The sequence below is a fragment of the Canis aureus genome, chromosome 5 (genome assembly GCF_053574225.1).
Source record: "Canis aureus isolate CA01 chromosome 5, VMU_Caureus_v.1.0, whole genome shotgun sequence".
NCBI lineage: Eukaryota > Metazoa > Chordata > Mammalia > Carnivora > Canidae > Canis > Canis aureus.
The window spans coordinates 57,945,108-57,967,808 of NC_135615.1; the positions used below are offsets into that span (position 1 = coordinate 57,945,108).

At 56.5% G+C, this 22,701-nt stretch overlaps 1 protein-coding gene across 1 annotated transcript; it reads right to left on the reverse strand.

Moving 5' to 3' along the window:
* Window positions 1-10,307: 10,307 nt before the first annotated feature.
* Window positions 10,308-22,071, reverse strand: ENC1 (ectodermal-neural cortex 1). The gene is made up of 3 exons (XM_077898184.1): window positions 21,920-22,071; window positions 16,910-18,722; window positions 10,308-12,836 (listed from the first exon to the last, which is right to left on the reverse strand). Exon 2 carries the CDS (start codon window positions 18,707-18,709, stop codon window positions 16,940-16,942), a length of 1,770 nt encoding a protein of 589 aa, XP_077754310.1. The 5' UTR covers window positions 18,710-18,722; window positions 21,920-22,071; the 3' UTR covers window positions 10,308-12,836; window positions 16,910-16,939.
* Window positions 22,072-22,701: the final 630 nt, after the last annotated feature.

Below are 22,701 nucleotides of genomic sequence, written 5' to 3' on the forward strand. Positions count from 1 at the left end.
CGTCCCCCCGAGAACCTGCTGTCTTCCCCTGAGATTCGGCTTTGCCGAAGCAAGAGGTAATCGAGGGAACACAGTGGGCAGTAAAAGTCCTCCTAAGGAAAGGGAACCCAGGACGCGTACGACCCCTCCCAGTTGTTACTCTGTGGGTCAGTCGCGGAGAAACAAGACTGTGCCTTGGACACGCTCCTCGGGGTTCACACATTTGAGGGTGATGTCCCCGGGCTCATGGGAGATGATAGCCAAGGCTGCAGGACCCCAGGCTTGACGTTGCTCTTGGCTGCGTGTGCGCACCTGCCTTCAGCTCCGGTCATGACCCCAGGGCCCTGGGATCGAGCCCTGGTCGGGCTCCCTGCGCAGCGCAGTCCGCTTCTCTCTCCGCCCCTCCCTCTGCTCAGGCTATGTGTCTGTCTCTCTGTCTCTCTGTCTCTGTCTTGTACATGCTCTCTCTCTCTCTCAAAAATAAGTAAATAAATAAAAGTCTTAAAAAAGAAAAGTCAAAAAAATAAATAAATAAAACTTGAGAAGGGAAAACAATTCTGTTTAGGCTAGAAGCAGATTAAGTAATTGAGTCCTCAATTAGTTAATTGGCATATGGAATTATGGAAATTGGTGTTTTTGATTGGGAGGCACCCGAGCATTTAGTGGGTGGGGCCGGCACGGTAAGCACCCCACCAAGTATGTGCAGTGTGGTTCCCGTGACAATGAATTTTCCCATACGCACAAGTCCAAGTGTCTGATTACGTAAGCGGGAAAGTTGATAAAATTACCTGAGCCTCATATCTACTCCGTTTAACATATAAACACAAAATATTTTTTCACGGCTTTAACACACATTAGGTTTCCCAAGAACGCAGCCACCGTATGCACATACTGGCGCATTGGGAGCTCGGCCAAGACCTGACCACCTTTTCGGTGAACTTCCAACGCCAGGGTGTCCGCCTGCCTGCATCACTGTCGCTGTGCAAGCGCAGATTCGGCTACGCTTACCCACCAAGGATCTCGAAGTCCCACGTGGGAGGAGGAAGTGGTGACAATACGCAGCTGAGCACTGTCTTCTCATAAGCGCAGACTAGTTCATTAGAAATAGTCGTAAGTCGGGGCCCCCAGGGGCTCCGCGGTGGAGCACCTGCCTCCGGCCCAGGGCGTGACCCCGGGTCCCGGAATCAAGTCCTGCATCGGGCTCCCCGCACGGAGCCTGCTTCTCCCTCTGCCTGGGTCTCTGCCTCTCTCTGTGTCTCTCATGGATAAATATATAAAATCTTAAAAAACAAAATAAAAACCAAATAGTTGTAAGTATCGGACGACTTCACAACATCTTCTGGTTTAGTCAGGCCGGAAATACGTGTGCTCGTATCATGAATCACCGTCCTATTACTTTCCTTTCTGGGACGGCCTGTGCCGGGCCGGGGGCCCCTCCTCCAGGGCCCCGGGTGCTTCCGCAGCCACGAGATCTCAGCACCACCCCGTTCCCAGCACCCGGCGGTCTCCAGGGGCTCCTCCCTGGGCGCCACCTGCACTAGGGGGGCTTTAGGCTCCCCCAGCGGCACAGCTCCCTGCGGGATCTGCCGAGCCTCCTACCCCGAAGCGTGGCGCCAGCTGTCCCTCGGCCCGGCCTGCTGCCCTCTCTCCAGAAGGTGCTGACCGAGACCCTGCAGACGTCGCCTCCTGGCCCCTGACAGCCACCTCAGCGCCACTTCCCAGGGACCCTGACCCAGGGCGTTACAGTGGGTTCTGCACATTAGGTGGTCTGTGAACTGGCAATTTCCATCGAGGGTAGTAAACAGGCAAATTATAAAATATTTGTAGTAAAAAAAAAAAAAAGGCAGGGCCTCCCTGCCTTTCCGGGCCTCCCCCCACCCACCCCTGGGGCAGGCCCTGCTCCAGGGAGTGACAGGGTCACCCTCCCGCCCGGACCCGCCTTCCCGTCACCTCCACCCCGCCCGGCTGGACACTTCGGCCTCCGGCATGTTTCTTAGGTGATAAGATTTTCATCTAATTGTTAGGATCATAGTGTCCTGGTTCTTCTTGAACTGTCGAGGAGAGCTGGGGTGTGTGCACGTATGTGTGTGTGCGAGTGTGCGTGCACATGTGCACATCTGTCCGTGTGTGTGCGCCGCACGCGCAGGGAGCACCCGGAGAGTGAGGCTGGAGGCACCCCAGGGTTCAACCCGAAGCGGCACCAGGAGCCCGGCAAGCCCTGACCTTCTGCCCAGGGACTGACCTTCTGCCCAGGGACGGCACCCCCGGTGACCCCCAGTTCCCCGCACCCCGATCCGCTCCTTTCCCCTCAGGAAGCCAGAGGGACGATGGCGACCCCGGGTGCCAACTATGCTCACGCCCACGGCTGACAGGTGACGGCGCCAGCGGGCCTTCCGCGCAGGGACGCAGGCAGGCGTGGCGAGTCCCAGCAGGGCCCTCCCGTGTCCCCGGGGTGCTGGGCGGCAGCGGCTGGCGGGTGCTGCTGCAATGCTACAGATTAGAGACGCGGCGTCCCGAGTGCAGTCTGCAGCCCGCGACGTTGGGGCTGTAACCGCCGGCTGGGAAGTGGGGTCAGGGCCATGGCCCCACCGCCGCGTGACAGTGCCCCCTCCCTCCCACACTATTGAAACAAAAATGAGCAAAACCGAAACCTTAGCCCCCAAGAAAGGCATCAGCTTAGAACGAAATGCCTTGTCCACTTGGCTTTCGTGTCATCGGCAAACAGACGTGGCCGTCACCTGGTTCACAGGCAGAGCGAGCTGAAGGATGACCGGCACATCCTTTTGCTCCGGGGCCCGTGCCCTGCTCAGAGAGCTTCTCCAGAAGCACGCGAGCTGCGGGCAAAGCTGGAGGCCGAGCTGCGGCCCCGCTAACCCCGGGGACACGGAGCACGAGCCCCGCACCGCCCCCTCCAGCCAAGGGCACGTCCCTATGTCCCAGGGCCCAAGCCGCTGGTGCCGCAGCCCCCAGCAGGCATCAGCCGAGATCTGCTGGGTCCCCGGAGACGCCGGCAGCGCCGGGAGGCGACAGGGCCTTGAGCCGGGCTGGGCCCGAGCATGTTGTCGGCAGACTGTGGGCTCCGGAGCCTTCGCGTCCAGCTGCGTGGTGACGGCGGCCCGCCTGGGGCTTCGGCCCGGCCACGGGACTGAGTGTGTACCCACGGCGCACCCGAGGCCCGTGTCCCGAGGCCAACAGTGCACCCGAGGCTCCGAGGCCCGAGGCCCGAGGTGTACCCGAGGCTCCAAGGCCCGAGTCCCGCCCCTGAGCCTGTGCTTCACCCACTCACCTGCCCACAGCCTCTCTCTATATATATATTTAATTAATTAATTAATTAACGGTGCTTAGATCTCGGTGCTCCCCGGGAGGTGGGGGGATGCAGGGACTCCTCTGAACACTGCTGTGCCCCGCGGTGTTGGCGGCACCTCCATGTTGGCCATGGGCTGCGCCGTCTGTCCACCTCCTTCTGTTACCGCCTTGGTGGGGCCTCCTGTGTCCACACACATTGCCCTGGGCCCCCCGTGCTCCCCGTGCCCCCTGTGCCTACCATGGTCTTCGTGGACCCCATGGCCCCCATCCTCCTCACGCTCCCTGTCCCCCTCTGCTCCCCCATACTCCCCGTGCCCCCCTTCCTCCCCGTGCCCCCCGTGCCTGGCCCTGGTTTCCAGCTCCACCCCAGCACCCCGTCCCCGCCTCGAGGCCACCCCTCCTCTCGGTCTGACCCCCCCACTCAGCGATGCTACAGAGGACGGAGGCCGTGCCCTGTCCTCGAGCTCTGCGCCTGCGGTGATAGCCCCAGCGAGCGCTGCACCCGAGCCCCAGCAGGCCCGCCCAGCGGCCTCAGGACCTCGCTCTCTGCATCACCCGGGCTCCGGGGGCATGGCCCCCCTAGATGCCTCCCCACCCTGGGGCCTCGCCCCTCCCCCCCACTCCTCCCTCGGGGATGCTGAGGCCGGGAAGTGCCTGTGCCTGGCGTCGAGGCAGCACCGCTCACCCAGAGGAGCGCTCCACCTCCCTCTGAAACCAGCTCCACGGAAGCTTTTGAAACACCCACTTTTCTTCCCTAACGGCTTGGTTTCTCTCTGAACCTTTCCACACTCCCAGCAAATGGAACCGACTTTTGTCTTCCCGGCAGAGACCAGCGACAAGTGACCTGTGGGTCCTGATCACCCACGCAGCCTTTCACAGAGGCGGTTTTCTGCTCCGGAGAAACAACTGGAAGGGAACTGAAGCCACATCACGGTAACTGAGGTCGGGACGTCAGGTATTGAGGAGGAGATACGGCTCCGGATGGCGCTGCCGTGAGCAGAGACGCACAGGGACCCGCCAGCGCCCAGGGGATGGCTTGGAGGGAGCTGCCCCGCGGCCCCTCCCAGGCCACCACGGCGCTGGGGACGAGGCGCTCGGGTCCCCATCACAGCCCCCACGGGCGCCGCCTGCTTCTGGTCCCTGCGCTTCGGGCCGTCGGACAGCTTCCGTGCCTCCCCGGAAAGGCTCCTTTTCCTTCTAGTGTCCCCTTTTAACCTTTAATAAACACTTCGTAGAGCAGCTTCAGGTTCCCAGCGAAACCAAGAGCAGTGGGTGCTCTGGGTGGGCACCCTCTCCCCGGGGTCCCCACCTGCCCGGCTGTTAGGGACCTGCCCAGCCCGGTGGAGCCGCGGCCCAGGCCTGCCCCATACGGCCTCTCTTTTGGCCTTAAACACCCTCTGCTCCAGGTGCCACCTTCCCCTCCTCTGTCCCCACATCCCTGGGGACTGAAATGCCATCTTCGTCCTTGTCCTCCCGCCTGCCCCCCACACCTACAGGCTTCCTCACTGCTCCCCTGGGTCGCCGTGGAGTCCGAGTCCCACGCAGGTGAGGGCCCCCCCCAGGCTCCCCGAAGCAGCTGCTCAGCTTCCGACCGGCACCCGCCTTCGACGGCCCGAGTCCCAGGAGCGTGTGAATGGCGGTCGGCGCCCAACAGGCCTAGGTATCCTCATGCTGGAAGAGGCCGGGGCGCCAGGGGCGCTCCATGGTTGGGTCTCTGCCCTCGGCCCAGGGCGTGACCCCGGGTCCCGGGATCGAGTCCCCATTGGGCCCCCCGCAGGGAGCCTGCTCCTCCCTCTGCCTGGGGCTCTGCCTCTCTCTGGGTCTCTCATGAATAAATAAATTTTAAAAATCCTAAAAAAATAAAATAAAAAAGAAAGAGGGTGGCTCCTGAGCAGGTGTGCTGGCAGGAGGTACCTCCCTGAGGGCGTCCCTGCTTCGTCCCCTTTCTCCCTTCCTTTCCTTCATAGACCACAAACGAGCCCAAAATGCCAAGATGCGTTCTCTCCGAAAGGTCCTCCCGGCAGCAAGGCCTTGGCCGCGACATGCGTGGGTGGCCGAGTAGGACCAGGGCTGTTGGCCGCTCAGAGCTTGGTGTATGCTCGTTCGAGCCTCGGAGACAGAGACATTTTTTAAGTCATTTTTTAAGACATTTTTAAGTCACATTTTTTTTTAATTTTTTTAAGTCACTTTTTTTTTAATTTTTTTTAAGTGACCTCTCTGCCCAGGCGGGGCCTGAAGTGAGGGCGCAGAGGTCAAGCGGCAGCCAGAGGTCCGCGGACTTGGCAGCTCCCTGGCCCGTCCCCGGGAGGCTGCTCCCTGCTCCCTGCGGCCGCGGCCATCGGTGGGGATGGGCCCTCGGCCTGTTGTGGGAAATCCGCGCAACGACACCCCCGGGACCGGCTAAGACGTGGCCGTGAAGTCACTTTGGGCAACAGAACACAGCGTTTGCTGCGGCAGGAGGGGGTTAGGGGGAGACTCTGCGGAAATTGCAACTGCATGTCCTCCACGCAAGCTCCATCCTTCCTCAGATAAAGATTAGGTTGCCAAGGAAACAGGACCAGAAAGCGAGGAAGAGACAGAGAGAGAGCGAGAGAGAGAAACTTTGTCCCTTCGGTTCCCCTGGACTCACAAAGCAAGCTGGGCTGTAAACCGAGCTGGACAAGATTATGGGAGATTCATAATTTACTTAGTCAAATTGCTTGTAATTCATGGTCATGCCTCGCCGGGCAATTTTTTATCCCCCCGCAAGTTAGGTCTTAAACTTCGTGGTCCAACGTCTGACAAATAACAGAGCTTTACAATTCATTGTCTACGATTAAACTCAAATGCAGGACAGATGGCTCGTCTGAGTATGTGTCAGACGGGCGAAGCACTTAAGATTTGTGACAGGCACGGCCGGGAATTAACTGCTAAGATTTTGCATTTATTCATGCGTTCGTGTGCACCACGGATCTGGCTGTAAAACTCACGTAAGTGTTCTCGCTTCGTTCAAAATATCCCCAAACAAGGCAACTGCTCTCCTTTTGGCAAACCAGATGTCTGCACCTCAACCCCATTAACTCGACATCCCGTTTTCTTGGGCTGTGTGTATTGTGCACATTTTGTCCCATTCCGACGTTCGGGATCAACAGCACCCTCCCAAAAACCCCGTTTGCCCAGAACCCTCGGCGTTGGTCTGCACTTCATTTCCACGAAGCTTTTTGTTGAAATATTTAATTATTTTATTGAGCAAACCTGTGTCTGTGGACGTACACAAAGGCCGGCCGCATGACAGCGGCGAAGGCTGTTACTCCGGGCCGAGGAGAGTCGGGCCCCGTCAGCTGCATTTTGGCAGATACTCAAAGGCAGGCCGGGGGGCGGGGTTGGGGGGGGTAGGTGGAGAAATGGGGAGGCTCCGGATGGGCCCTGATGGAGGCCACGGCTTGGGGAAGTGGTCGGCCAGCTCATTAAAAGTGGGGCGTCCGTGCGACCGTTAGGGCGCAGTCGGCTTTCTCTGGCTGGCCCTAGGTTGGACCAGGGCCGGAGCTCAGGGAACGTATCTGTCATCTACCCAAATCCTGGCCATTCTGAGTTGCTGTTGGGCTTGCTGAGCCAGTCGCTGGAGATGGTGGTCTGACCTCCCGCGAGCCGGCCTCCTAAACTGCCGGCCAGCCACTGCAGATTTTGGTTTCCTGAGCTGGTTGCCGCACATCGTGGGGCAGAGTTCTCCCCTTGTTAGGCTCTGGCCACAGCCCACGGTGTGGTCAATCTCTCAGAAGATACCAATTGCACAAATAGAAAAGTACAGGATCCCCGGGGGGCTCAGCGGTCTGCCTTCAGCCCAGGTTGTGACCCCGGGGTCCCGGGATCAAGTCCTGCGTCGGGCTCCCTGCATGGAGCCTGCTTCTCCCTCTGCCTGTGTCTCTGCCTCTCTCTCTCTCTCTGTCTCTCATAAATAAAATAAAATCTTTTAAAAATATAGAAGAGTACACACATTATAGGCATATAGAGCTCAGTGAATCATCCAATGTAACACACACCCCCCGGGGGGGTACCCGTTTATTTTTAAATTCTCCACAATCTTATCTTCAGGACATGCTGTCGAGGAAGAACTTGGAGTCGCCCATGGAGCCCTTCCACGTGCTCTTCCGTTCCTGTGTCGCAGGGCGGGATCAGCAGCTGCAGCCTCCTGGGCTCGTCCGAGCAGGTCCAGCTTCCGGGACACGATGGACACGAGGGGCCCGGTTGGCAGCTGGTGGGCTCAGCCCCGTGACTCACTTCTCCTCCACATTCCTGGACACACGGAGCAGGTCGGAGGGCATGCCTTGAAACCCAGGCCCCGCCACTCCCTTGGGCAAGTTAGATAATCTCTCCAAACCTGTTTCTTCAGCTATAAGGTGCAGGTGCTAATAGTGCCTCCTCGCAGGGCTGCTGTGGGGACGGAGCCAGGCAATGGGCACGCGGACCTTTACCACGACCCCGTGCAGGGAACACACACTCATGTCCAGAGTCAGCAGATGTAGGTCTCCCAGTGGTGCTGGCTAATGATGGCGCAAGCCACTGGGAGGCTGCTGTAAGCGAGGCCCAGACCTCAGTGCCTTCTCCTGGATTCATGGGGTTATTGAATAGTCCTCTTAGCGAGTACGAACCCTTATTTTGTAAGTAGAGGAGCTGAGGCTCAGAGATGTTGAGAAAGCTCCGCATTCCCCACACTGGCTGTGAGGACTAAGAAACGCTAAGCACGTCCTTAGCGTTGGCCAAGCACAGCGTAACACTCCATCGATGGGACTGTGGTTTAAAGGGACCCTTGGGGGGATCCCTGGGTGGCTCAGCGGTTTGGCGCCTGCCTTTGGCCCAGGGCGTGATCCTGGAGTCCCGGGATCGAGTCCCGCATCGGGATCCCTGCATGGAACCTTCTTCACCCTCCCCCTGTGTCTCTGCCTCTCTCTCTCTCTATATGTCTATTACAAATAAATAAATAAATAAATAAATAAATAAATAAATAAATAAATCTTAAAAAAAAAGGTCTGCTTCATTAAAAAAAAATTTTTTTAAATAATAAAGGGACCCTTGGGGGCCTCTGGGGGGCTCCATGGTTGAGCATCTGCCTTCGGCCCAGGGCGTGACCCCAGGGTCCCGGGATCAAGTCCTGCGTCGGGCTCCCTGCCCAGCAGGGAGCCTGCTTCTCCCTTGGCTGTCCCCCTGTTCATGCTCTCCCTCTTTCTCTCTGCCACATAAATACATAAATAAAATCTTTTAAGATTTTTTAAAGATGAAGTGACCCTTTGATTATTCACCAGAACGGATGCTGTGCAGTTGCCAACCACCTACCCTTCCTTTCATCCTTACCCACAAAATCACCTTTCTCAGCCCCCCCTGGTTTCTTTGGAAGCCCACGTGACCTGCTTGTGGTCAAGAAGCGGGTGTAAATCTCCCAGGGGGGTCTTTCGGGGAAACTTACTGTCTCAAGAAAAGGGAAGAGCATCGTCGGGCACGGACTCCCGCCAGTTGCCACTGACTGGGAAGCCCATGTGGGGCCTTGAGCTACAGCCGCCCCCCTGGGGCGCGAGAACCGAAGCCCGTGCCCAGGACGGCCACGCCGGAGCAGCCCCGCAACCCAGCCTTCCAGCCCTGGACCCAACGGCTTCATCCCCTGGCCTACCCGACCTCGCTGCCACCCAGGGTCTTCCAAGCCGATCCATCTGATGTCCGGGTGAAATGAAATTTCCAAATTAAAGATCCGGAGTCTCTTCTTTGCTGCAACCTGTCTACACATCCCCACGGAGATGGTAAAGGAACCGCAGGGGATGACAGGTAACGCAGCCATCTCTCTAGGAATCGCTCTCAACGCCTCCGAAGATTAACATCTAGGCTTTTGCTGAACGTCCAAGCCCCACGTGTCAACTCCTAGCTGCTAACTGCCCCGTCTTCCCTTTCGGATGGCGTGTCCGGTGTCAGCAGCAGGGTTTGTGTGGTCGTCAGCACTGTGCCCTTGGGCTTGGCCCTAGACCAGGCTCCCCAGCGTGGAACTGGACGCCCCTCCTGTGAAACCTGAGGCATCTGCTCCGGCATCTTGGGCAAAGTCCAAGGGCTGTAATTGCATCCTGCGTACTTGTGGGCTCCTAGAGCTCTAATTAGGTAGCATTTATTTTCCATCCAAAAAAGATTATGCCAGGGCGCCTAGGTGGCTCAGTCGGTTAAACATCTGCCTTTGGCCGGGGTCACGATCCCGGGTCCTGGGATCGAGCCCCACGTCAGGCTCCGTGCTCGGGGGCGGGAAGAGGGGGTCTGCTTCTCCCTCTCCCTCTGCCCCTACTCGTGTTCTCTAATAAATAAAACTCTTTAAAAAGAAGCAAAACCAGAAAGGATTATGCCTCGCGTTGCTCTGCACATTAAAACAGCAGGGGGCCCAACCCCAGTGATAAAGGGGCAACTTACTGTGACAGGAAACGAGGCCGAGGCCAAGGCCGAGGCTGAGGCGTAAGGATCATGTGTTTACACAGAGCCTCCGGGTGGCTTCCAACCAGGAGCTAAGTGCATCAAGGGGCTCCACGTGCGGTTTCCTGTGCCGTTACAGGGAAATAATATGCACGTATCTCTACTTAGTTTGATGACTTCTAAGGCACGTCCGATGAAAAGGGGACTAAACTCCAGCTCCTCCTCTTACAGCTTTCCTGTCAAAATATAACCCGCAGGAGGACTCTAAGAACTATTCCCTCCATCTAGTCCCCGCGCTGTCTCATCGTCACCTGGTACGTGGCTTTTTATATCCTACGCTAGGAATAACCCAGAATGGAGGTGTTTTGCACTGTCGCAAGAAATATCTTACAAAAAAAAAAAAAAAAGAAAGAAAGAAAGAAATATCCTACAAGGCCAAAAATCTTAATAGCTCAACACGCAAAACTGCTTTCCTGAATGGACATGCCTGGACAGTGAAAGAAACACGTCGTGTGAAACGATCCTCACTTTCATCAAACTGCAAGAGGCACACGTTTCCAGTAGATTAAATCATGTGGCGTTAAAATAAAGACTCACACACACAATGAAGAGAAAATCTCTAATAATTTATTTGACCTTCAGTTTCACATTGTGAAAAAAAAAAAAAACAACAGTTTTACAAAACTTCAAAAACGTAGTAGCAGACAAGCACACATGAACATGAACACTTCAACTTACACAGAGTTCTGTACGTGAACCACATATTCAATAGCCAAGCGAGGGATATTATTCAGCTCTAATCACTCTTATTCAGACAGGTGTCAAGCCCAGAGAAAAGGGGGCTACACAATTATACCAGAAGTGGAAGGCTGCCCTTTGTTATCGGTTTCCACAGCAACCAGTCCACAGAATAAGAAGAACCTTCTCCGTCTTACGCCAAGGTTTTTGTGCGCGCTGCGCCGTGAATCGTATTTGCTTCAAAGTGGGGGACGTTTCACAGGGTGAGAATGGTCAAGTAGCGAGCCCAAATGCCTACATCAATTCAAAGAGCGGGAGTCCAGAAAGTTCCCTGCAGGCTGGAGGCCCACCCCGGCCACGGCTCCCTCCGGCTCGCACACAGTAATTAATACAGGATTCAAGGACACGCCACAACTTTGAAACAGCTGCAGAAAATTCATCCTGCTTTCAGAAGTCACGCAGCGACACACACATCTCGGCAGATTTGCATCATAAACTAGAGCGCCGTGGCTGCCACAATGTGACGCCGCCGCCGCCGCGCCGCCGCCAGGGCACAATCGGACATCTGCATTGCTTAGAACACATCCAGGAGCGGGGAACTGACTGCTGGAAGAGTATTGTGGCGCTTTCATTCCAAGGGCTCATTTATTCTGGTCCAACTGTAGCCCACTTATTCATGGCACGAACGGACATGTGCAGTTAGTCTGAAGTGTCCAGGTAAAGAGAAATGTTAAGGATTCATCGGTCACTAGACAATGCAAACACACTCACGATGTAGAAGGTTATCATCAGTCTAAAGCCCTATTTTCTAAAACTACAGCAACGTGAGAAACATCGACGAAAGCGGTGCGAGTTGCAAACTCCGGTGTTCCCCAGGCACCTCTGGGCAAGCACCAAGCTGGGTCTAGCACTAATACCTACCACGGCACGAGTTAGTAAACAAGCACACGAACTAGCAAAGAATGTATTCACAACAGGTCCCCGACCGTCCGTCCCGGGAAACCCCTCACCAGGGGCCACCGGCTCGCCATTCTTCGGTGTTCACCTGGCCAAACGCGTCACTCTTGTGCACCGAAGAGTTCTGTTCTAGAGACTTACCCAAGGGTGAGCACGCAAGTGTACATTGTACCAACGTGAACGTGGCCTCGGAAAACTTCTACCGCTTGCTGGATCGCACATCAAGAAGAGGGAACGATGAGTCCAGGGCCAACCGATCTGGCGAGGGAGTTAATGTACGTCTGTGGCAGCTCAGCTTTTTCCTGTTGAACTGTGGGTTTGGCAAAGCATTCTCACGGGGTAATAAATAAATAAATAAACTTTGGACAATGCCTTTACCTGTGCCCTATATACAGAACTAGTCCATAGAATTTTCCAGGATTTTAGGATTTTTACACAAAGGGGAAAAAAAAACTGCAGAGCGACTTGGTCCTTCCTAAATTTCAGTAGCTGAGATGGAAGTAGGTGAATCAGATGGGAAGGAACACGGTCAACTGAAGACGTGCCCCACCCCATGAGCCATCAGCATGACCAGAGCCCATGAAACCCCATTAGTTAGAAGTCCGTGAGTCTTTAAAAAGTGTCCTTCATGCTTTCTCTACGTCTACGATGTCATTCGTTTCCGACTTATACTCCTTCCCTGTCTTGACATCTACAACCCACCCCCCCGTCCCAACCCACCCTCCAGTTAAACTCCAAATTTTAACTCCCGAGTTCTCATTTTCGTGCAGCAAAGCACTTCACAACAGCCACGAAATTGTGCAAAACATACAACCATTCACACGCTCCCGTACACGCGAAGACAATCGTAAGCATTGTTTCAGCATGCAGGCGTCGGACAATAAATAGCTAAATCTATAACAAGTTTCTTAACAGCCGAGGGAGAGTTTAAAGTCACTTATAAATAGAGAAAGAACACCTATGCGCGAACGTCGGCGTTGTTCGGAGCCTCGGGGCGCCAGGCCTCCGTCTGGGCCCGCAGCCGGGCCTCACCGGGCGACAGCAGCTGGCAGGAGGCTCGGGCTCGCTCCTCGGAGAGGTGACAACCGTTGCAAATTTTACACATAAATGGTGGAGCCCATGGAAATCAAAAGCTGAATATAGTACAGCAAGGGAAAGGCCCGGCTTTCCTCCGCCCGTGAGGGGCCGATTAACGCGGACATTAATCCACAATTACAGGACAAGGACTAGATCACAGGTTCACTCGTTCATGTTAACGGCGGCTCCTGGCGAGCCCCGCCCCCCACATCCAGCCAGGGAATGTACAGGTGGGGGTGTTGCTCTGGGGTCCTGGAGCAACTCCTCCTCCTCCTCCTCCTCCTCCTCCTCCTTCTTTCTTCATTACCTTTGGCGTCTCCAAAGTACAAATCTCCTTCTGTCTCACCGAGCGACGGAACAACCTAGAATGGAGGGGGAGAGACAGAGTCTCGTTAGGACCCTGGACACCAAAGGGAAAGAGACCATGACAATCAGGACAGAGCTGGCCAACTGGCTCGTGCAAGCCCAGACTACAGGTTCACGAGCAAGCGTGCACAGACCGGGTGCGTCCCCGAGCCGCGTGCACACACGAGCGTGGCCCCGGGAGGACCGGCCCGTCTCTGCTCCGCGCCAGAGCACAAGTGTGCCAACGGTGCGGCTCCGAGGTGCCAGCTTCTGCTTCCAACACCCCTGCTTCGTCTGTGGCTGAGCAGAGCACCGTGCAGCCCCCTGAGGGGCAGGCCCCCCTTGGCCACCCCGCAAAGGGCTCCGAGTGCAGATCCCCCACTTGTACAAGGCACAGTAACCCGCCCACCGAAGCACATCTCTGCTGTCCAAGTGCCACAAGTCCATCTCGCTCCCTTCCAGCGACACCACAGGCCGCCCCAGCCCACGGCTGAAGCCTGTCCACACTCGGGACGTGCCGGCCAAGGCACGACTGCCAACCTGCGGGATCCACCGCCGTCAAGCGAGCACGAGCATCAAGTGGAGCCACAGGCCTGCGCGTTGCGTGGGACCAGCTTCCCCACGCGGCCCCTGCCCATCCCGTGGACCTGATTTTCCACGGGTAAGTGCAGCCGCCTCCGCCCCCCACTCACGCACCAGCCGCCCACAGACCCCGTCCAGGCCCCGCGCAGGCCCCCAGCCCGGCGCCGCTGCGAGTGCAGACAAAGGGCGTTCAGGAGGGGCCGCCGGTCACTCGCAGTTCTCCTCCCTTTTGTGTGTTCAGAGTCGGATTCATTTCATTAGTTGGTTCCTTTGGCAGCTTCCTGACGGCGACTCAAGGCTCCGGAGGCATTCCTCAGGCCTGTGTCCGCCCCCAGCCCCGCCTCGGGCACCTAGGGCTCACCAGCAGGCCAGAGGACGCGTTTGATAACTGGAACAGTATCAGCGTTCACAGCAGTGCATCCTCCAACGGAGGGGGGGGGACTCTAAAAAAAGGGAAGAGGCAGAGCACAGGGAAATCCGAGGGCCGTCAGGTTGGGGCCACACGGCACCACAAAAATGGGAGCGTCCTCAAGAGTGATTTCCTTCTTGTCCTTCCCACCGACACAGCAGCAGGAGACAGTTAAAATCCCTCCTGGTGAATGAGCTTTTAGACCCAGGGAAACCTCTTGTTAACACGTATTAATTCGGTTAGCACCCACGTCTGAGATCAAAGAGACGTTCCGGAAGTCTCTGCAGCTTACGGCTGAAACCTGCACAGCACCTCTTTTAAGTCACCCTATCCAGCTTAAGTGTTTTAACACTATATTGTGTGTAGAAAACTTCAGAAATTTACACCAACATTCTCCCTATGGGAGACCGCAAGGGTGGCTTTGATGAGGCCCACACCGCCCTTAAAGAGGCCAATGCGACCCTGTCAAACTGCCCTGTTCGGGGCTGGACTCCGACGGGCGGCACCGGGGCTGGGGCTGCTGCACCTACGACCTAACACTTGATCTGCTCGGTTCCCAGGGCCCAGAAGTATGTGATTAGGATCAAATAGCCAGGATGGGGCGAATTCGAGCACCAGACAACATCCCCTGGGCTGCGTGGGGAGGCACTAAAAAAAACGAAGACTAGAGGTAACAAGTGGGTGGCAGTCAGAGGAACCGCACTTCCCCACCACACGCGAAGCTAATTCCGTGGCAGGCCGAGGTCTCAGCTGAAGAAGGGAAGAAACCTAAGAGTGTCGAACACTTAACATGGGCCAGATGCTGGGCAGCGTGTTCTCTCCCCTTTTCTTCCCTCATTTATCAATGAGCCCGGGCCTGAGTGGGGACAGAGCTTGCAGAAGCCCTAGTGCAGCACAGTCACGGGACAAAGGAGGGGTCTGAGTCCAGAGGGTTCCAGACGGCACCCCGGGAACCCAGACCGGGATGCACCGTGGTCTTTCCCTGCCTCGGCTTCCTTCCTCCTTCCTTCCTTCCTTCAGTCCAAAGATGCCAGCCTGTCCACGGCCACCATCGCGCCAAGGGCTTGGCTCTCCTCTGCAAATATAGTCAGTTCTGGGCTAACACCGAACTCAGTGTGCTTTTAATTGATGCTTTTGCCCAGAAGGTTCTTTAAACCTGCTTTAGAGGTGAGTCATGCACTCATATCGCAGATGAAATAACCACGTTCAGAGCATTTGTTTACTCAGGATTACTGAGATGCCAGCAAGGCTGCAAAAACCAGTTTGGTGTGGGACGCCGTCAGCACAGTCACTCCCCACAGGAGGTTTCTGACTGTTCCAGCTCCTCTGAAGGAGTTTCATTCCAAGGTTACATCCTATTAGCAAGCTGTGCTAACTCTAACAGGCTGGAGGAGACAACTGAACCAATGGAAAAAACAAAAACAAAAACAAAGATTCATTGTCAAAATGAGGCCAATTTTAGTGATGTTCGAAAATGAGCTATAAGAAAGGTGGAAAGGAAAGACCAATGAGTCGAAATCCCTCTTTGCTCAGCTCACAAAGATCCCTAGATTTCCGTTTTCCCCTCTGAAAGTCCTCTTGAAAAAGTGTGACACAGGGAATCCCCGGGTGGCTCAGCGGTTTAGCGCCACCTTCAGCCCAGGGCGTGATCCTGGAGTCCCGGGATCGAGTCCTGCATCCAGCTCCCTGCATGGAGCCTGCCTCTCCCTCTGCCTGTGTCTCTGTCTCTCTCTCTATGTCTATCATAAATAAATAAATAAGTCTTAAAAAAAAAAAAAGGCAGAAAAAAGAAAAGTGTGACACATACTCGGATCACAGAGCCAAAGCTTCCCAGGCAATGGGTTAGTTTTCGTTGTGCTTCCTCCAAAGCAGAGTTTTAACTTTATTCTCTTATTATTAATAACAAGCCCGCGAATTACCAAAGCCAATCAACACGTTCCACGTGCTCGTGCTGCCCTCAAGACATGCTTAAGTGCTTCCTGGGGCCAAGAGCAAGGATGCTTAACGGCAGCAAAGCGGCCATTAGCTTCGCGAACACTGAACTGCGTCGGCCTATTAATTATTTGAGCCAAGAGTATTATATACTCTTAAGCACACAAGACGACCATTATGGACTCAGATATATGACACAGAAAGACGACTTTTGTTCGCCCTGACAAAAGGGTCAGCCTGTCTGATTAACTCTGAAAGGCTGCAGTGTAAGGCAGTCTGGATGGCTCAGTGTGTCCACGCATCAGACAAATTTAAACAACGCAGGTGTAACCTTTTACGAGCAGAGACCCCGGTTTCCTTCTGAAGTTAATAAATGCCCTAAAGGGGGCTATTTTTTTTGTTGAGGAAAAAATTTTTAAATAAGCGATAAATAATTGGAGAGAAAACAAACTAGGAAAAAAACTTAAGCATTCCGGTTCTTACACCCTCCTTCATTCCAGAAAGCATTGAGGAATCGAAATTTGAGTATCAACCAATATCTCCTGGGGTGATAACCTGTAGGAAGCTCAAGTTTGTTAAGAAGCAGTTCAGCAAACGCTCAAGCGCTTCCACTCTGGAGCCTGAGCCCCCGGGTTGGTTTCTCGACCCGCTCCTCCACCTACGAAGCTCTAGGACTTTGGGCAAGTCGCTCAACCTCTGTGCACCGGTTGTTCCCATCCCTACAGTGCTCTAGGAATAGTATCTCGCAAGGCTGTTGTCAGGATCAGACGAAGTGACCCACGGAGCCCCCGGCCCCAGGTGTGCAGGGAGGCCCAGCAGAGCCTGGCTGGCATTATTAACCTAAGGCACAAGGCAGGGGCTCCCAACTGGGCCGCACAACAGCATCATGAGAGAACCCCCTGGCGATGCCCGTCCCAGATCCCACCTCTGGGACGGGCAGTTTTGAGATGCTGGTTGGGAGACGCGGGGGCTCAGCCAAGGCTGGGACCCCCGGCTCCAGTTAGGGGCAGGGCCGGGCAGCTGCGGTCGACCCCGGTGCTTTCCATTCTGGGGAGCAGGGTGTTTGACTTGAATAGTTCGGGGACTACCTCTGCACCGGTCACTCTCACTCTTGGAGGGACTCGCGCCGCTCAATTCCCCGCATACTCACCCGGGACCACTCCTTACCTCACGCTCATCCCCCGAAGGGCGCCGCGCTTAGGAAGGCAGGTGCTTCCAGGTGCTGACGAACGCAGTGGGGATCAGCGAGTACGGGACCGTGGTTATGCTGTTCCACACATCTAACGTGGGGTCGTAGCAGTCCAGAGTCTTGCACCGCTGGATGCCAAAGTATCCCCCGACCACGTAGAGTTTGTTTCCGGAGGCCACAGCGTGGCAGCTCATGCGCTTTGCGGTCACGTCTCCCACCTTGGTCCACTGGTACGTCTCGCTGTTGAATTTGTAGGCGGAGCAGGCCGAGAACTCGGTGTCCCCACCCATGATGAAGATCTGGTTGCCCAGCACAGCTGCAGCCGTGTAACGCCAGGGCTGGGGGCAGGTGGCGGGCACCGTCCACCTGTTCTCACACTGATCGTAACACTGAACCTTAGGGAGCTTGTCATGACTGACGCTGGTACCTCCGAAAGCGAACAGCTTGAGCTTGGCGCTCACCACCGCCGCGTTGCTGACACCTTCTCGGAGTGGGGCCACCATGGTCCACTTGTTGGTCGTGGGGTCATAGTGTTCTACTTGCTTTAGAGAGACGGAGGGGGAGGCCGGGAGGCAGCCCGTTGCGGCCGTGTGCCCCCCAACCACATACAGGCAGTGCTTCAGTTCGGCAGAGCCGTGGCCAAACCTGGCCACCAACATGGGGGCGGCTTTGGACCACTCCTCGTGCAGGGTATCATACACCCAGACGTCTTTCGAGACTCCGTTCTCAGACCCCCGGCCCCCGGTGATGTATACTTTGCAGCCAATTGCACACGCGCTGAATTCTTTTCTTGGGCTGGGAATGTCGGCCTTGGGGATGATCTCTTTGGCCTTCTGGTCTACCAGATACAGCTTATCGCACATGAAGGTCTGCCCTCCCAAGAGGAACAGAGCGTGGCCGGTTTTCCGAGGCCGGGCACAGAGGCTGGTCACCACGCCATCGTTCTGCAGGATTTTTAGTTTGCACCTGATGGCCTCTTCCACTATCTCCTTGCTCTTTCTCTGCTTGGTAATGAGTTCCTCCATGGCCACGTTCTCCATGAGGTAAATGGCGGGGAGGAGGGCCAGCCTCACCGTCTGCAGCAGCTCTGGGAGGTAGCAGTAGCGCTTCTTCAGGTCGTAGCTGATCCAGTTAATTGCAGACTCGTACACGAGCCTTTCATCTTCTGTCTCCAGCTCTTCGCTGGACAAGAGCTGCACCACCATGTCCTGGGGCAGCTGGAGGAAATCTTCGTTCTTCCTGATGGTCTGGAAATTGCTGAGACACATTCGCCAGGAGAGTTCATAGAGCTTCGTGCACTGGTGTGCGTCGGAGAGCAGCAGCATGCCCAGGCAGTTGGTGGGATGCAGATTCTTTTCTAGGAACTCGGCGCACGCATCCCGGATGTCCTGAAACTCCAGCATGTCGCCGGCTTCCAGGAGCGACTCTGCGTTTTCTTCATTGATGATGACCCGCGAGGAGTAGGCGTAGTCAAGGAGCAGCTCCAGGACCTCCGGGTGGATGGAGTTGTCGAAGTTGACCTCGCTGTCCTGGCTCTCCTTCAGGCCGCCGCTGAACATGGCCTCAAAGTAGCGGCTGCACGCGGCCAGCACGGCCCGGTGGCAGGGGAAGGTCCTGTTCCCCGCGTGGAGGAGGACGTCAGTGAAGAGGCGCTGCTGGCGCAGAAGGTTCAGATGCGTGAGGACGCTGTCGGCGTAGGAAGACTTGTGGAACAGGTAGATGTTGATGGAGCCGGAGCTGGCCCTGGACTTGCGGTTCTCGTGCACGCTGACCGACATTGTGTTTCCTCTCCTAAAACCAAGACACAGCAAAACAGGCCATTGAACGGGGGACGCTCTCGACGTTCAGAACAGCACAGCAAAGCAAACAAATGGCTGTGACCGGAGAAAACACAGGGCTTTGCCGTTAGCCTGCAGTAATGGGCAGCCCTTCCCGCAGAGCCACAGACACCACCCAGCAGCCAAAGCATCTCCCTGTAATGCTGTTGAGCTGCTCGAGCACTGTTTAAAAAAAAAAAAAATCACGGCTCGGAAGCAGGTTCATCTTGGAAAACCTGACTGCCAACTTTGAGGAGACTGAAGTCCTTGAGAATGTAAGACGGCAAAACCCCAGAGGAGGGAGGTCTGACTCGCAGGGCTCCCGGTCCTCGTCCAGCTGATTCACTGCAGGCCACTTAGAATGCCAGCCTTCCAGCTCTCGTAACGCCGGCATGGGCACCAGCTCTCATGCCCTATGCAACATAAAGCCATGTGTAAAACAAATACCTACTAATTAATTCCATCAAGAATTCCTTTAGTAAGAGCCGGTGTCTCTGTGTACCACGGTACATGGGAGACGTAATATTAGGGTCATAGGCTTAGGCCAACTCCTTCCAAGATCAGATCTTTATTAAAACCTTACAAATAACTTCTGGCCGACAACGCCACCAGGACAGGGCCCTCAAACAGCACCAACATAAACATTACCATATATTGATTAGCAGGCTTTTGTGAAAACACAGAACAGACTCTGGCCACAATCACCACCCATGTGTCTTGGCTCTGGACAGCTTCCAAAATGAGGATTTGCACACATAAAAGGAAGAATATTTTGAGCAGCCTACTCATCACTGCTGTTTTTCTGTTCTTCCTGCTTTATATCAATTCTTGGAAAACCAGTTGCAAGAACAAAGGATCTATCCGTCCCCCTCTTCGGATTGAACAGTGAGTGCATCACCAGGCTCATTCTCACGGACCTGCAAACACCGCCACGTGCAGGGGGGGTTCAAAATGCAAACACTGTTTTATGTAAGTCAAAAGCACACGCATTTGTGCTCTTGTGCTAGGGCCACCCTCGTCTTTATTTGCCAAGTAAAGTCCTTTCCTCCGAATTACTAAAATCATAGCAAAATCTAATGCTGTCTTTGGCTTTCCTCAGTAAGTCAGCTGTAGGTTCAGGATCTGGGAAATACCTGTCACCCATCTTCAAACACTGAATCACATGCTTTTTTTTTTTTTTTTCTTTTCTATCCTTCTGTTACTTCAAAAGAATAAAGCCTTCAAGAACCTGCCCGTCAAAGGGTTCCTAAGGAAGCTGTTTATGCCAAGAGGCTAAACTGTATAAGTTACAGTATCTGTTCCAAACTCAGAACAGCTAGTTCTTCCAAGCGGGCCTCCTTGTTGTTTCCTTCAACATTCCCTTAGTTATTTCTTTTCAATCTATATTGCAGTAATTGCTAATAAACAGAAATGAGTGACTCTCCACAAATTCAAGGGCTAGATACCAAGCGGCACTTCCCGACCAGCTGTGGCACAGCACGGCGCACAACAAAGGCGGGTGCCAGATGGGCCCGTGACACACTAGCCACACAACATTAGGTGATGCAACTTGTTTTCTTTTATTTGGGGAATGTAACTTTTCATTAGGAGTAAACATGGCTTTAGTGGAAGAAAGTAAGTAACAATGTCCTTAGAAGACAACACCAGTGTCCACTGCGGCTACTTCAGGACAGATAGACGGGCGGTGAGGAGCCAGGCATCCCCCTTATCTCAGACAAGGCCTCTACCGTCCGGTGTGTGTTTACGAGGCCCAGAACCGTCGACCTGACACCAGGGGAGTGCACCAAGTTTCCAAAGCCTTAGCGCACCTATTAGCATCCCTGACACCCCACCTTGAGAGCTGTGAAGTCATACATTCAATCTGAGGTACTCGAGGAAGATTTTAAGCCTAAACCTCACAAGAGGTCTTTTACATCCTCTGATGTCTTACCTAGAAACTTCAATCACTCCAAATGAGTTCTGCTTTCTTTTTCAAGCTAACGCTTCCCTCCCGAGCTGCTTCTCTCCAAAGCTGCCTTGTCTCAAGCTAAGAGAGGACACGCCTCTAACTGAAGCATGAGGCTCCTGGCACAGGGCACGTGAGCACCAAAGTGCCCGCAGAGAGTGTGAACCACAGTGGGGCCCAGAACATGTTTCCCAGAGCATCGAACTCCAGACAGAGTGAAACAACATTCACTGGGGGGGGGGGGGGGGGGGGGGCGGCCTGGCTTACACTGAAACAGTTTGTTAAGAAGACCTCAGGATACAGGATCTGCATCCCTATGCACCCTGTGTCTGAGCTCCTGTACTTTGCAGGTTGTCCCACAAAACCAGGAGGAAGAGAGGCTGGTTACCCTGTCATCCTGGACACCGCCCCGATAGAGAAGCGTGTCACGGGCGAAATCCAACCTTCTCGCGGCAATATTTGCTTAAAATGAAAGGAAAACTTAGAGACCCAAGGGACACAACTTGCCTTCCGGTTTGAAGCTATGCAGACATCAAAATATCGGCAGGAGCCCTTTAGGCAGTCCCTGAACACACCTTCGGGCGAAAAGGAATCCTCCTCTGGCATTTCTTAAGCCCCCAGAGGAATAATATTTGCGTGCCGGGGAGACAGCCTCCCCCAAATGCACACGCACACTTCACCGCGTCCGCAGAGGACACGGGGCAAGGGCTGCCGGTGCCCCAGCATCGAGGGGGCTTCTGCACAGTGACCTGGGGTCACTCGGGGCTCCCGGCTCGGGCGCGGCTCCCCGCCTGCGGACCGGCCACGGCCCGGGCATCGGGCATCGCGGGCATCGCGGCCGGGACACCGGGGACCCGCCCGGCCCCGGGGCGGACCTGCAGGCGGCGCGAGGCCTCAGCCGGCGACCCGCGCCTTGGGGGCGCCCACGGCCACGCGCGGCTGCGGAGCGGACGCCGGTCCCGGGCGAGGCCCCGTTCATTCCCCGCGGGGAGGGCGCCCTCACGGGCGGGTGCGCGCCCCCCAGTGCCCAGGCCCCGCGCCCCCCGCGCCCACACCCCGCGCCCTCCAGTGCCCACACCCCGCGCTCCGGCCTGGGGGCGCGACCTGCGCGGGCCGCGAGGGACCCCGGGGCAGGACCCCCGACCCCGACCCCCCCGACCCCCCGAGCTCCGGGCGCACAGCCCGGCGGCCGCGGCAACAGGTCCGCGGGGCGGGGGCGAACTTACGGCGGCGGCGCGCGGCCAGCCGGGTCCTCGCCTGGGTCACGGGCGCGGGGGCGCGGGGGCGCGGGGGGCGCGGGGGGCGCAGCGCCGGCGGCTGGACTCGGGGTGCGCAGCGCCTGGGCCGCGCCGCCTCCTATCCGGCTGCGAGCAGTGTGCGCCCCGCGGCCGCGCGCCCGCCTATAAGCGGCGGGGAGGGGAGGGGAGGGGCGGGGCGGGGCGGAGGGAGGGGGAGGGGGGAGGGGGGAGGGCGCGGATGCCGGAGTGACACCCGGCGAGGGAGGAAGCCAGTGAATGCCGGCCGCCGGGGCGGAGGAGGAGGAGGAGGAGGAGGAGGAGGAGGAAGGGAGGGGAGGGGGAGGAGGGGGAGGAGGGGGGGCCGAGCCGAGCGCGCCGGGAGAGGAAGCGGGGGCGGGGGCGGGGGCGGGGGGAGACAAAGCGGCCCCGCAGCTCGCAGCTGCGCTCCCCGGGGCCGCGGGGGGAGGCCTGGCGCGGCCGGAGCCCAGGGTGCGCCCGGGAGAGGGGGGAGAGGGGCGGCCCGGGGGAGGGGACGCGGGGCACCTGGAGGGCCGGGGGCGGGGGGCGCGACCTCGGTACCCACCCGGGGCTCCGGCGGCCGCACTGTGCGGGGGCTCTCGGGGCGCTCCGGGCGCAGGGGGAGCCGCCGGGGGAGCCGCCGGGGAGCCGCCGGGCGCCCCACCACGTGCTCCGCAGCCGACCGCGGCCGGAGTCCCCGCGACCCGCTCGCAGCCGCGGCCACGCCGCCCGCCGCCCGGAGCAGCCCCGAG

Bases quoted from the DNA above. Each gene is read 5' to 3' on its own strand.
- ENC1 (XM_077898184.1), bottom strand. From the start codon at position 18,709: ATGTCGGTCAGCGTGCACGAGAACCGCAAGTCCAGGGCCAGCTCCGGC.